Raw genomic sequence first — 15,533 nt, 5'->3', positions numbered from 1 at the left:
TAATTCCATGTCCATTTGTGAAAGGATCTCCCAATGAGCAGTTGGGTAGAGTTGAAAGGCACAGAACTCTCTACCTACAGCAATCTGCTTTTTACTACAAAATCATTGAAATAATTGCAAGTTAATCCATCAGTCTTCCCTTAGTCCCTGCCGTGCTGTTGCCTGCCCTGTTTATTGAATTTGCTCTCTTTAATTTAATTATGGCGGCCACGGTGGAGCAGCAGTAGAGTTGCTGCCTTACATCGCTTGCAGCGCCGGAGACCCAGGTTCGATCCCCACTACGGGTGTTGTCTGTATGGAGTTTGTATGTTCTCCCCGTGACTGCGTGGGTTTTCTCTGAGATCCTCGGTTTCCTCCCATACTCCAACAACATACAGGTTTGTAGGTTAATTGGCTTGGTGTATGTGTAAATTGTCCCTAGTGTGTGTAGGATGGTGTTAATGTGCGGGGATCGCTTGTCGGTGCGGACTGAGTAGGCCGGAGGGCCTGTTTCCGTGCTGCATCTCTAAACTAAACTATGCATTTACCTCAACCTTCTCGTCTGCCTTTACAGCGAATAATAAACATGTTGCGGGCATCTATAGAAATATAAAAAACATCTTACCCCTGGTAGGGAGGACCGTAGGGAACAGAACAACTGGAGTTATGTTGGTAGGAAAACCTGGAAATATAATGAGTAAAATTTTAAAGACAGGGTTTTCGCTTACCAAGTGAAAATACAACTAACCAATTACTTAATGTACCAATTGATTCAGCAGGACATAAGTGTACTGTAATAGCACTTCTGCTTAACATGCTTTTATCAGAATTATTTACACTTAAGTTAGTGATATTACTGAATCATTATGTACGAGTGCCCACAGCTTTGGCAGTAGCACACAGAGAGATCTTTACTTCCTGAATGAAGTGAGAAGTGCCAGATGTAAACATTCAGTTTTCATCCTCTGAAATCCACAACAGTAATTTCTGCTTTAAGTAGTACAACTGTAGTCAGTGCTGCAAGAAAATCCAAGTCACTTTGTAGCATAACCAGGTGATAATTTTAAATCACCACTCAAACATAGAAAGATAGAAAAATAGGTGCAGGAGTAAGCCATTTGGCCCTTCAAGCCAGCACCCCCATTCAATATGATCATGGCTGATCATCCAAAATCAATAACCCAGTTAGAGTCATAGAGTAATACAGTGTGGAAATAGGCCCTTCGGCCCAAGTCGGCCACACCAGCCAACAATGTCCCAGTTACCCTAGTCCCATTTGCCTGCGCTTGGACCATAACCCTCCAAACCTATCGTATCCATGTACCTATCCAACTGTTTCAAAAACGATGGGATAGCCCCAGCCTCAACTACCTCCTCTGGCAGCTTGTTCAACACACCCACAACCACCTGTGTGAAAAAGTTACCCCTCGGATTCCTATTAAATCCTTTCCCCTTCACCTTGAAATTATGTCCTCTGGTCCTCGATTTCCCTACTCTGGGTAAAAGACTCTGTGCATCTACCCAATCTATTCCTCTCATGATTTTGTATACCTCGATAAGATCTCGCCTCATCCTCCTTCGCTCCATGGAATAGAGACCCAACCTACTCAAATTCTCCCTATAGCTCACACCCTCTAGTACTGGCAACATCTTCGTAATTCTTTTCTGAACCCTTTAAAGCTTGACAATGCCTTTCCTATAACATGGTGCCCAGAACTGAACACAATATTCTGAATGTGGTCTCACCTACGACTAATACAACTGCAACATGACCTCCCGACTTCTATACTCAATACTCTGATTGATGAAGGCCAAAGTGCCAAAAGCCTTTTTGACCACCTTACCAACCTGCGACTCAACCTTCAAGGAACCAGGAACCTGCACTCCTAGATGCCTCTGCTCTGGAACACTACCCAGAGGCCTACCATTCACTGTGTAGGTCCTGCCATTGTTCAACGTCCCAAAATTCAACACTTCACACTCTTCTGTATTAAATTCCATCAACCATTCCTCTGCCCACCTGGCCAATCGATCCAGATCCTGTTGCAATTGTTCACAACCATCTTCACTATCTGCAAAACCACTAACTTTGGTATCAGCAAATTTGCTAATCTTGCCCTGTATGTTCTCATCCAAATCATTGATGTAGATGACAAACAGTAATGGGCCCAGCACCAAACCCTGTGGCACACCACTAGTCACAGGCCTCCAGTCCGAGAAGCAACCTTCCACCAACACCCTCTGCTTCCTTCCAGGAAGCCAATTTGCTATCCATTCAGCTGTCTCTCCTTGAATTCCATGAGGTCTAACCTTTCAGAGCAACCTACCACGCGGCACCTTGTCGAACGCCTTACATTTGCCACCCTCCAATCCTCTGGCACCTCTCCTATATTTAAGGACTCAAAAATTCAACCAGGGCACCCGTTTCTGATTTCCCCCCCCCCATATCCCTTTGATTCCTTTAGCACTAAGAGCTAAATCCATCTCTCCCTTGAAAGCATCCAGTGAATTGGCCTCCACTGCCTTCTGTGGCAGAGAATTCCACAGATTCACAACTCTCTGGGTGAATTTTTTTTCCTCATCTCAGTCCTAAATGGCCTACCCATTATTCTGAAACTGTGACCCCTGGTTCTGGACTCCCCCAACATTGGGAACATTTTTCCTGCATCTAGCCTGTCCAATCCAGTAAGGATTTTATATGTTTCTATAATATTCCCTCTCATCCTTCTAAATTCCAGTGAATACAAGCCCAGTTGACTCATTCTTTCATCATATGTCAGTCCCGCCATCTCAGGAATTATCCTGGTGAACCTACGCTGCACTCCCTCAATAGCAATAATGTCCTTCCTCAAATTAGGAGACCAAAATTGCACACAATAGTCCAAGTGCAGTCTCACCAGGGCCCTGTACAACTACAAGCATCGTTAATGTAGTGTTGTCTGATCGAGGTATGTAAGCATAATCGCTTCAGGATTTTGAATGCTATTGGACGAGCAGGCTAATTCTTATTGCAGATGTGATCTGGGCCATTGGGTACATTATGCATTTTAAATGGGAATAGGCATAACGATGCGATAGGGAAAAGAAAACTGGATTAAATTCTAATTTATCTTGCAACTTTAGCATTTTTTCCATTCGTTGCTCCTCTTCCATCAGATCTTTTTTGTTTATTCCTGTCATGTCTCCAAAATCACTCACCCCTCAAGCTTGCAAACCAACCTGCTCCCTCGCCCACCCCCAGCACAACTTCACTTATACATGAATCTCTACTATTTTGAAAGCTGTCCACCTTCCAGTTTTTATTAAAGGAATATAACCTAAATATTAACTGTTTCCCTTCCTTAACAGATGCTTCCTGGCCAATTGACAGTTCCCAAACATTTACCGAGTATATATTTATAATTTTAATAAGCACTTTCTAAAAACCTTTCAATTTTGGCTGATTTGGATGCCAATGGACATCTATCCTTTATTGGTCTTGAGAAGATAATGGTGAGACATTTTGATGAATTGCAGCAGTCCTTCTGGTGAAGTTACTTCTATAATCCTGTTCCAGGATTTTGAACCAGTGGTGATAAAGAACCAGTGGTGTATTTCCAAGTCGCATCCTCACTACAGTTCCATATACGCTACAATTCTCCTGGTGAATTTTACATTTGTGGCCTGCAGTCTAGTGAAGTTTCACACACGGTTGGGTAAAGGGTTTCTGGATTTAGACACAGCAACGAAGGAGGACAAACTATATATTGCCAGCTATAACCTTCGTCTGCATCTCCCAATGGCAGGAAAGACCAACCACAAAATGCAGGACTGTGAAATGTAGGTGACATAGAATGGAGTCCCTTTGACTCCACAAAATCCCACGATATCTAGTCAAACTGGCCAAGGAATCCACCTCCTACTATCTGTTACCTACTATCCTCCCTCAGATGAAGAATTAGTTTGCCATAATGAACAAAACTTGTAAGGGTACAGACTGTTCTCTGTATCCATTTTCCAGAGGCTTGCTGGTACCAAAACAGACTGGAATGCATGTTTGATTTCAATATGAACTGTAAACATAAATAATGACTAATTCATACTCGGTAAGTAATAATCCATGTAGAATTCAGTTTATGTAGGTCAGGTCAGCTATTATTTGGCAACCACTGTGAATCAATCATTTTAAAAGTTACAATAATCTTCAGCTATCCTTTGTGTCAAAATATTTAATGATTGGTTTAAATGACATAGTTGATAGATAATTGATAGAAAGTAAAATAACCAACAATCAAAAAGATCACTTACGTTTCACTATTAAATTGACACCCAAACTTAATTTTGTTCTTCTTAACATATCACTGGACAGCCACTTTACTTCACAAGTGTAAGTTCCTCGATCGCTGTAGGCCAGGTCTTTCAGGACAAGTGAAACATCTCCAGGACTGCGATTAATATTGATTCTGCCACGATTTAAGAAACTTGGAATATAATCAGATATTTTGTTTCTTTGTATAAGTACTTTGCGTGTATTAAAGTACCAAGTGACTGTTATAACATTGTACTGAGCAGATGGCACGTAGATACAAGGAATGGTGGCTGATTTTCTCAGCTGCCCCGTCACCTCATCGGGGACTATTAGTTCAATGGAATCAGCTGTAAAATAAATGGAGAATAGTAAATGACAGTTTGTGTTTCACTTTAAAAGGAATGAATAATAAGTCAGTAGCATATTTAAACTGTATCTTTTGGTCCAAATTAAGTGCCCTGCTGATGCGAAATCACAGCCACGTAAGTCAATGGAACCACCGAGAATGGAGATAACTAGACTGGCCATTTTAAGGCATACATTCAAAAGCAAAACATTTTGACATGCGCATTTTTTATAATGTGGTGGAGAACTTTGAGCAATTTTCTATCCCCTTTAAATATCATCATTTATACTAAAATCACAACATAAAGGCGTCTACTATATCATCCTCCATATTAGAAGGCAACAGGACTGGATTTCTTATGAAGTTTTCACTAGGTTTAGGTTTGATAAAGTAGGTAGTTTGAAATTTATAATTTTATCAATGACTTCACTTGCTTCTCATCGGTGATTCAAATATCAGACATTCTCAAAAATTTAAGTCATAACATAAGTCAGAATCAATATTAAAATTTGCAAGTGCTATTACTGCCATTGGGAGTTCCTTCATTGTAATTTGTGTTCCACGCATCATTCTAGTCTTTCCTGTTGCTACAGTTATGAATTTACCATTTTGGTTTTCTCACCTTTCATCATCCACAATTATCAGATCCATTTATTCGTAGGAACTCTGTGGACAGGACAGCATTTATTAATATCTCAAATTGCCCTAAAAAATACTGGAGTGATCTACATTTTCTAACTGCACAGATCCATTTGGAAAAGGATCTCCCACTGAACAGTGGTGGAGTTTCAGGACATTGACCCACCAGCAATGAAGGCGCAGTGAGAGATTTCCCAATCAGGATAGCATGCAATTTGGAGCGGGTGATCTGATGCACCCACACCGTTGTCCTTATAGGTGATCGACAGTCTGGATTGGGGAAGAGTTGTTTAAGAAGATTTGGAGAGTCATTGGATCTCACGCTATCGAGTGTCAGGTGTTGGAGGGAATCTGCATTCAGAGTAGTGATTGAGGCTGCATTTATTCTGGCAAGTGCAGAGTATTCAATGATATTGTTGACTTGTACCTTGCAGAATTGAAATAGATTAGGGTAAATTAGTTGAGCAATCCTGGTCGCACGTTGTGGGGATCGTTGCAGTATTTATGCAGCTGGCCCATAAATAGACGATAATTTATGATTATTCTGAATAAAGGTGATTCCGCCAGTGTGCTGTCAGTGGGAGATTTAGTGATGTTGGTGAAATTGAATTGTTATAGTTAGACCCTCTTTTTGGGCATGGACATTGTCACGTGTTTGACATAAATGTTACTTTCTCCGTGCTTGCATCTTAGTGTGCAGGTTTTATTATCTGAAGAATTTTGAAGAAAGTTAAACGTTGCAAAAGCAGTTTAGGTTAGAATGTGTAGGAAAGAACTGCAGATACTGGTTTAAATCGAAGGTAGACACGAAATCCTGGAGTAACTCAGTGGGACAGGCAGCATCTCTGGAGAGTAGGAATGGGTGACGTTTCGGTTCGTGACGCTTCTGAAGAAGACCTTCAGTCTGAAGAAGGGTCTCGACCCGATATGTCACCCATTCCTTCGCTCCAGAGATGTTGCCTGTCTCGCTGAGTTACTCCAGCATTTTGGTTAGAGATACAGCGCAGAAACAGGCCCTTCGACCCAACAAGCGCACACCGACCAGCGATCCCCGCAAACCGAAGATCTCTGAGAAAACCCATGCAGGTCACGGGGAGAAAGTATAAACTCCGTACAGACAAGCACCCGTAGTCAGGATCGAACCCATAGACTCTGGTGCTGTAAGGCAGCAATTCTACCACAGCTCCAGTTCATTTGGAGAAGCCAGCCTTTCTCTATTACTTGTATTTAGAACAAATGAATTTGTAAGTAAAATAGGGAGATTAGGCTGATGAGCCTGCACAGGTCATATCTGATGTTGTTAAGCTGGAAAGAGTGCGAAAATGATTTATGAGGATATTGCCATGAGTCGAGGGCCTGAATTTTTCAGGTTATGACTTTATTCGTTGAAGCACAGTAGGATGATGGATGTTCTTAGAGATGTCATGTGAGGAATATAGGGTAAATGCAGTCTTTTACTCAGAGTAGGGGAATCGAGAACCAGAGGACATAGGATTAAAGTGTGGGGGGATAGATAGGAACATGAAGGGCAAGGATTTTTTTTACACGAATGGTGGTAGGTATATGGTACAAGTGCCAGAGGAGGTAGTTGAGGCAGGCACTATAACAACGTTTAAGAAGCATTTACACAGGTACAAGGCTATGCTAGGTTCAGATGGATATGGGCCAAACACGGGCAGGTGGGACTAGTGTAGATGGGGCATGTTGGTCCACATGGGTAAGTTAGGCCAGACGGCCTGTTTACAAGTTCACAAGTTATAGGAATAGAAATAGACCATTTGGCCCATCGAGTCTACTCCTCCCATTCAATCATGGCTGATCACTGCCACATCATCCCATTTCCCTGCCTTCTCCCCATAACCCTTGACACCCGTTCTAATCAAGAACTTGTCTATCTCTGCCTTAAAGATATCCACTGATTTGGCCTCCACAGCCCTGAGGAAATGAGTTCCACGATTAACTACCCTATGACTAAAGAATTTCCTCCTCACCTCCTTTTTAATGGAGCGCCCTTTAACTCTGAGGCTGTGACCTTTGGACCTCGACTCTCCCACCAGTGGAAATATCCTTTCCACATCCACTTTATCTATGCCTTTCATCATTCTGTAAGTTTCAATGAGGTGCCCCCGCAACCTTCTAAACTCCAGCGAGAGGCCCAGTGCTGTCAAATGCTTATCATATGCTAACCCACTCATTCCTGGAATCATTCTTGTAAACCTCCTCTGGACCCTCTCCAAATGCCAGCAGACATGGGGCCCAAATTTGCACACAGTATTGCATGTTTCCATGCTGTATGACTATCTGGTATATGCTCAACATTATCTGCACTAAACACTGTACTATACAATTGTAGAGAATTGCGGACGCAGTCAAAACCATCACACAAACTAACCTCCCTTCCATTGACTCCATCTACACTTCAAGCTGCTTTGGCAAGGCCACCGACATAATCAAGGACAAGTCTCACTACAGACACTCCCCCTTCTTCCCTCTCCCATTAGGCAAGAGGCACAGAAGTGTGAAAATGCATACCTCCCGATTCAGGGTGTTTCATCCCAGCTGTTATCAGGCAACTGAACCATCCTATCACCAACTAGAGACGTCCTCCTTCCATCTACCTCATTGGAGACCCTCAGACTGTCTTTAATCGGACTTTATCTTGCACTAAACCTCATTGTCTTAATCCCGTATCTGTGAACGGCTTGATTGTAATCATGGATAATCTTTCCGCTGACGAGATAGCATGTTACAACATAAAGGTTTTCACTGGACCTCGGTATACGTGACAATAAACGAAACTTCTAGGTTCAGGAACAGCTCTTTCCCAATAACCATCAGGCTCTTGAACACCACACCCATTATGTTTGCATTTTTGTACGTGTATAGCAAACAAATCAATGCAAAGGCAGGAATTCACTCTTAATAACAATATGAATGTATTGTCACATTATCAGTGTTCACCACATGCCTCAAATGAGCTTGAAATCATCTTATTTTGAATACCTCATATGCACTGACGCATTGGGACAGCTGACAGAAACTGTGATTCGTCACAATTTCTGCAGATTTCTTTCATCTACTGACTTGTTTTGAGTATAGAAATACTTATAATCCACTGCCACATGAATTAAACCTAACTCAATAAAATAAGGCAAAATTGAAAGAGAATAAATGTATAGTCATTATTTCAGTATCTCTATTATCCTCTAATTCCCCTATCATGAGATTCCACATCTCTTAAATCACTCTTAAGTTCATAATTAGCTGGTCAGTCTATTTTAGTGCACTGGAATATACATCTTGGAGACACAAGAGACTACAGATGCTGGAATTTTGTGTAAAAAAAGACTGCTGGAGGAACTAATCGGGTCAGGCTGCATCGATGGTGGAACATTGGACAAACAATGTTTCAGGTTGTGACCTTGTTTTGTCTAAATATTATACACCCTAAAGCATTTCTGAAACTTCCATACACCTTTTGTCCAAATCAAAAATCTACTTATTTTACAATGTAAGGTAGGTCTTAATGCAATCTCTAATAGAGATAGGAAATGTTGTGGCACCCCAAATGCAATGGATTATAGAACATAAAGCAATGCAGGAAGTAACAGCAGATGCTGGTTTATACTGAAGATAGCCACAAAATGTTGGAGTAACTCAGTGGATCAGGCAGCAACAGGTGACGTTTTGGGTCGGTATCATTCTTCAGACTGAAAGATAGAGAAGGCCAGAACAAAACAGAGTCTGGACAGATGACCTCAGGAAGGGTGGAATCCATAATAGCCCATTGTTGGCTGGGGAAGATGTGCTAACGACAGAGATATGAGGATGTTTCGTACTTGCACAAAAAAATCCAGCCAAAAAGGTAATTGTTAGATTGTTTTATTTCCAAAAAAGAGTCCAAAATGCAATTCTCTTGGCTTGTAAACTGCTTGCTGTCACTTTATTTTGAGCAGCACGGCATTAGTTTTTATTAATCAAGTTCAACAAAGCAAACTGTTCATCCCGGAAAAGGGGTTTCTAAAAATAACTTGGAGATCTGCGATAGTGTTGTGAATACAAATGACTAATTTTGTGAACAAATGTAGGGAAGTAGCAACGAGTTGTGAATTCAGGTAAAGTGAGGTAAATTCAGGTAAAGTGAAGGTTTAACCATATAACAATTACAGCACGGAAACAGGCCATCTCGACCCTTCTAGTCCGTGCCGAACACGTACTCTCCCCTAGTCCCATATACCTGCGCTCAGACCATAACCCTCCATTCCTTTCCCGTCCATATAACTATCCAATTTATTTTTAAATGATAAAAACGAACCTGCCTCCACCACCTTCACTGGAAGCTCATTCCACACAGCCACCACTCTCTGAGTAAAGAAGTTCCCCCTCATGTTACCCCTAAACTTCTGTCCCTTAATTCTCCAGTCATGTCCCCTTGTTTGAATCTTCCCTACTCTCAGTGGGAAAAGCTTATCCACGTCAACTCTGTCTATCCCTCTCATCATTTTAAAGACCTCTATCAAGTCCCCCCCTTAACCTTCTGCGCTCCAAAGAATAAAGCCCTAACTTGTTCAACCTTTCTCTGTAACTTAGTTGCTGAAACCCAGGCAACATTCTAGTAAATCTCCTCTGTACTCTCTCTATTTTGTTGACATCCTTCCTATAATTAGGCGACCAAAATTGTACCCCATACTCCAGAATTGGCCTCACCAATGTCTTGTACAATTTTAACATTACATCCCAACTTCTATACTCAATGCTCTGATTTATAAAGGCCAGCACACCAAAAGCTTTCTTTACCACCCTATCTACATGAGATTCCACTTTCAGGGAACTGTGCAGTTATTCCCAGATCCTTCTGTTCACCTGCATTCTTCAATTCCCTACCATTTACCATGTACTCCTATTTTGATTTGTCCTACCAAGATGTAGCACCTCACACTTATCAGCATTAAACTCCATCTGCCATCTTTCAGCCCACTCTTCCAACTGGCATAAATCTCTCTGTAGACTTTGAAAATCTACTTCATTATCCACAACCCCACCTATCTTAGTATCATCTGCATACTTACTAATCCAATTTACCACACCATCATCCAGATCATTGATGTACATGACAAACAACAGTGGACCCAACACAGATCCCTGTGGCACCCCACTAGTCACTGGCCTCCACCCTGACAAACAACCATCCACCATTACTCTCTGGCATCTCCCATTCAGCCACTATTGAATCCATCTTGCTACTCCACCATTAATACCCAACCATTGAACCTTCTTAACCAACCTTCCATGAGGAACCTTGTCAAAGGCCTTACTGAGTCCATATATACAACATCCACTGCTTTACCCTCATCAATTTCCCGAGTAACCTCTTCAAAAAATTCAAGAAGATTAGTCAAACATGACCTTCCAGGCACAAATCCATGTTGACTGTTCCTAATCAGACCCTGTTTATCCAGATGCTTATATATATTATCTCTAAGTATCCTTTCCATTAATTTGCCCACTGACGTCAAACTAACAGGTCTATAATTGCTAGGTTTACTCTTAGACCCCTTTTTAAACAATGGAACAACATGCGCAGTACGCCAATCCTCCGGCACTATTCCCGTTTCTAATGACATTTGAAATATTTCTGTCATAGCCCCTGCTATTTCTACACTAACTTCCCTCAATGTCCTAGGGAATATCCTGTCCGGACCTGGAGACTTATCCACTTTTATATTTCTCAAAAGTGTCAGTACTTCCTCTTCTTTGAATCTCATAATTTCCATAGCTACTCTACTTGTTTCCCTTACCTCACATAATTCAATACCCTTCTCCTTGGTGAATACCGAAGAAAATAAATTGTTCAATATCTCCCCCATCTCTTTTGGCTCTGCAGATAGCTGTCCACTCTGACTCTCTAATGGACCAATTTTATCCCTCGTTATCCTTTTGCCATTAATATAGCTGTAGAAACCCTTTGGGTTTACTTTCACCTTACTTGCCAAAGCAACCTCATATCTTCTTTTAGCTTTTCTAATTTCTTTCTTAAGATTCTTTTTACATTCTTTATACTCCTCAAGCACCTCATTTACTCCATGCTGCCTATAATTATTGTAGATCTCCCTCTTTTTTCCGAACCAAGTGTCCAATTTCCCTTGAAAACCATGGCTCTTTCCGATTTTTACTATTTCCTTTCAACCGAACAGGGACATAAAGATTCTGTACTCTTAAAATTTCACCTTTAAATGTATTCCATTTCTCTTCCACATCTTTCCCATAAAACAAAATGTCCCAATTTACTCCTTTTAAATCCTTTCGCATCTCCTCAAAGTTAGCCTTTCTCCAATCAAAAATCTCAACCCTAGGTCCAGTTCTGACCCTCTCCATAATTATATTGAAACTAATGGTATTGTGATCACTGGTCCCGAACTGTTCCCCAACGCATACCTCTGCCACCTGACCCGTCTCATTTCCTAACAGGAGGTCCAGCACCGCCCCTTCTCTAGTAGGTACTTCTATGTATTGCTGCAAAAAACTATCCTGCACACATTTTACAAACTCCAACCCATCCAGCCCATTTACAGAATGTGTTTCCCAGTCTATGTGTGGAAAATTGAAATCTCCCACAATCACTACCTTGTGCTTACTACTAATATCTGCAATCTCCTTACATATTTGCTCTTCCAATTCTCGCTCCCCATTTGGCGGTCTATAATACACCCCTATAAGTGTTGCTACCCCTTTCCCATTTCTCAGTTCCACCCAAATAGCCTCCCTAGACGAGCCCTCTAATCTATCCTGCCAAAGCACTGCTGCAATATCTTCCCTGATAAGCAATGCAACACCTCCACCTCTTGCCCCTCCAATTCTATCACACCTGAAGCAACGAAATCCTGGAATATTTAGTTTCCAATCACAGCCCTCCTGCAACCATGTTTCACTGATCGCCACAACATCATACTTCCAGGTGTCAATCCAGGCTCTAAGTTCATCCACCTTTCTTACAATGCTCCTAGCATTAAAATATACACATTTAAGAAATCCACCCTCTTATTCTGTTTATTGCCTTTTTCTTCTCTCTCCCCTACATTTTGGGTCAGAGTGCTACCATTCTCTGCCTCCTGCCTCACACACTGACTGCTAGCTTTCCCAATTTGAGTCCCTCCCCCCAACCATACTAGTTTAAAGTCTCCCCAGTAGTCTTTGCAAATCTCCCCGCCAGGATATTGGTCCCCCTCGAGTTCAAGTGCAACCCGTCCTTTCTGTACAGGTCGCACCTTCCCCAAAAGAGGTCCCAATGATCCAGAAACTTGAATCCATACCCACTGCACCAGTCCCTCATTCACTCATTTATCCTCCACCTCGCTTAGCGGTCTGAGAAACGACTACTGGAGTTTTCAACTTAACTTTATTCGAAAGCTCAAGTTGCAGCATACAGGTTAATCAGACACATCTGCCCACATCGGTGGTCAGCGCTGAACTGCCGCGCGCAATGGAAAAACTACGCAAAAACAACAGCTACTCCCGAGTCACGTGACCGCGGCTTCCGAACGCCGGGTTCGATATCTGCGTGCGCTAGCAAAGGGATAATTAATGTGAGCTGACATGATGTAATGACAAAGTGACAATGGGTGGTAAGGTGAAGCTACAACGAAAGCACAATAGATCCGGTGAGAAAATGAAGTGAGATGAAAGAACTCACAGAAACTATGAGGTTTCTGAATAATGCTGAAATAACCAATCCACAAACCTGAAGTTTTGTGGTATGTTATCAGAATTATTTTGTTTTCCAGGGGATTGTTCCAGTTATCATTCACGTGTATTGGGTGTCAATATGTTGTTTAACTTTAGAGTCAATTTTTGATTTTACTCTTACTGAATCTGACAGCATGAGACAATGGAAAGCAATCAGGAGAACTATGACCAATTTTCTCCTCCCTAGCTAAAGAAAACTCTAGTTTACTTTTGTATAGGAAGGAACTGCAGATGCTGGTTTACATCAAAGATAGACAAAAATGCTGGAGAATCTCAACAGGAATGATACTGCTGCTAATCCTGATCTAGTTACAGTTAGCTCAACCACATTAACCAGCGGAAATCAGAGCATGTATAGTTTATGTGGCACAGTACCACAGTAGGCAGAGCTTTCACTTGACTAGACATTTGCAAGAGAAGGGAGATATTTTAACACACTGGTAATTTCATTTCCATATCTATCCTAGACATTTAAGTATAACAGCTGCTGGTGCGTATAGAGTTCATCGCAGGTATCACGGTTGAAAATATTGCAGCAGAAATGTCATTTGTGAGCATAAATATTTCATGATCAAACATACACATCACCATCTTCTGGAAAAGAAGCAAGACAAAGTTAGCACTTACTGAATTCCAAGAAAAGAATCAACGCCAACACTGAGCATACTTTCTTCTCCATGCTGCAACTAACTCTATTAGGTCTGTTCAGTGGACTTGAAGGCTTGCAGTTGAGTAATGCCTCTCATTACATCATTTATCAACATGACGCCTTTCCTCTCCCATAACAGTAGGAGTATATTTTCGGCACATCATTTATAAACCATCCACAAAGGAAGAAATATTACTTTTTGACCAAAAATTAATAAGTAGCGGAAAATATAGGATTGGTTCAACATTGAAAATAGAATCACATTTCAAGCGGTACACCATCATGAATTCAAAGGTATCAAAGGTATTTTATTGGTCACATTCACATACACCTAGGTGTAGTGAAGTGAAATGCTTCTTGCCATTTTGCAGCACATAAAGAAGGAATACAAACTTAATAAGAGTTTTAAACATAAAGAACATCCCCCCACAATGGTTCCCATTATGAGGGAAGGCACAAAGTCCAGTCCCCAACCCCAGTTCACCCATAGTCGGGCCTATTGAGGCCTCCACAGTTGCCTCTACGGAGGCCCGATGTTCCAGGCCGTTCTCGCCGGGTGATGTTGCTCCGGCGTCGGGAGAGTCCTCTCAGCGGCTTGGGAACCCTGGAACGGCCGCTTCCGTACTGGAGGCCGCGGCTTCCGAAGCCAACAAAGCCGCGCCGGTTGGAGCTCCACAACTGGCGATCTCATCTAGAGATCCCAGGCTCCCGGTGTAAAGTTCAGCGCCGCCGCCCGCAGCTGGTCGCTCCACAGTCCCGCTGCTCCGCGATGTTTTCCTCAGCGATCTTCAGCTCACCGGAGCTGCAGCGCGGCGACCAGGGCAAGGCATCGCCCATTCCGCGATAGCGCTCCAGCGCTGTGCAGCCGCCGAAGCCGAGGTTCTGGGCGGTCCCCGACAGGAAACGCCGCTCCAGGCCCGCTGGTAGGCCGCGAGGACGGGTCGAAGCTGCAGCCCAGAGAAAAGCTGCCTCTCCGACCAGGTAGGGACCCTGAAAGATAGTTCCCCCCCACCCCACATAAAAAAGTCTAGACCTCCAAACAAAACACTTTAACTAACTAAAATAAAAATAAAAAGATGAAAGACAGACAGCTGCTGGCTGGGCAGCCATGCACAGGACAGCGCCCCCTCAAACTCCAGCATGATTGGGGCATCTAAAAATTGTCACAATAACGGTTATGAATAATTTCATGAAAATCATTAACAAAAAAAATCATAAACATTGATTTCACCACATTGAAATCACCAATTTCTCCTCCTGCTCCCCAAAGGAAGTTATTGCTGCTCAATCGCTGAGGGAAATCTTAGATGTGCCTTCATGTTTCCATCAGCACCTAAAGTTGTGGAATTTCCTTCACCTGGCTTTGCTGATGTCTGAAGTTGCATCATCCTTGGGGATTCCTGGAACTTCTTTGCATTGCTAGATTTTCCCCAATTTCACTAAAAGTTGTCCTTTCAGCGGGATAAAACGTAGAAATGTATTTCAAGAATTTCATAGCAGTCTTAAATTTTTGCATTACAGAGCATAGAGTAGTACAGCACAGAAACAGGCCCTTCGGCCCACAATGTCTGGGCCTACACAATGCCAAGACTAACCCTTATCGGCCTACACATAATCCATATCCCACCGCATCCATGTGCCCATCCATGAAGTCTCTTAAACTGCCACTATCATATCAGCTTCTACCCCGGCACCACGTTCCAGACACTCGCCACCCGTCTTGTAAAAAACTGCACAGCACATCTCCTTTAAACTTTGTCCCTCTTACTTTAAAGCTATGCCCTCTAGTATTTGATTTTTCCATCCTGGGGTTGAAAGGTTCTAGCTTTCTACCTTGTCTATGCTTTGCGTAATTTTTTATACCTATCAGGTTTAGTTTTAGTTTAAAG

At 42.2% G+C, this 15,533-nt stretch overlaps 1 protein-coding gene across 2 annotated transcripts in view; it reads right to left on the bottom strand.

Annotated features, from left to right (window-relative positions):
- vsig4 (V-set and immunoglobulin domain containing 4) overlaps nt 1-15,533 on the bottom strand; it is a 115,623-nt gene that overhangs the window by 23,691 nt on the left and 76,399 nt on the right. Inside the window, exons 1-3 of one of the 2 annotated variants that reach the window (XM_033030700.1) lie at nt 13,623-13,940; nt 4,267-4,614; nt 605-661 (exon numbers count right to left, since the gene is read on the bottom strand). In XM_033030700.1, the coding sequence (XP_032886591.1) occupies nt 605-661; nt 4,267-4,614; nt 13,623-13,674 (457 nt within the window). In that variant the 5' untranslated portion in view covers nt 13,675-13,940. Of the gene's footprint in view, nt 1-604; nt 662-4,266; nt 4,615-13,622; nt 13,941-15,533 lie in introns of those variants that run through there. The other variant, XM_033030693.1, reaches the window with a different exon arrangement.

This window comes from Amblyraja radiata, chromosome 12 (assembly GCF_010909765.2).
Source record: "Amblyraja radiata isolate CabotCenter1 chromosome 12, sAmbRad1.1.pri, whole genome shotgun sequence".
NCBI classification, from domain to species: Eukaryota; Metazoa; Chordata; class Chondrichthyes; order Rajiformes; family Rajidae; genus Amblyraja; species Amblyraja radiata.
This window is presented reverse-complemented; position numbering and strand designations above follow the sequence as displayed.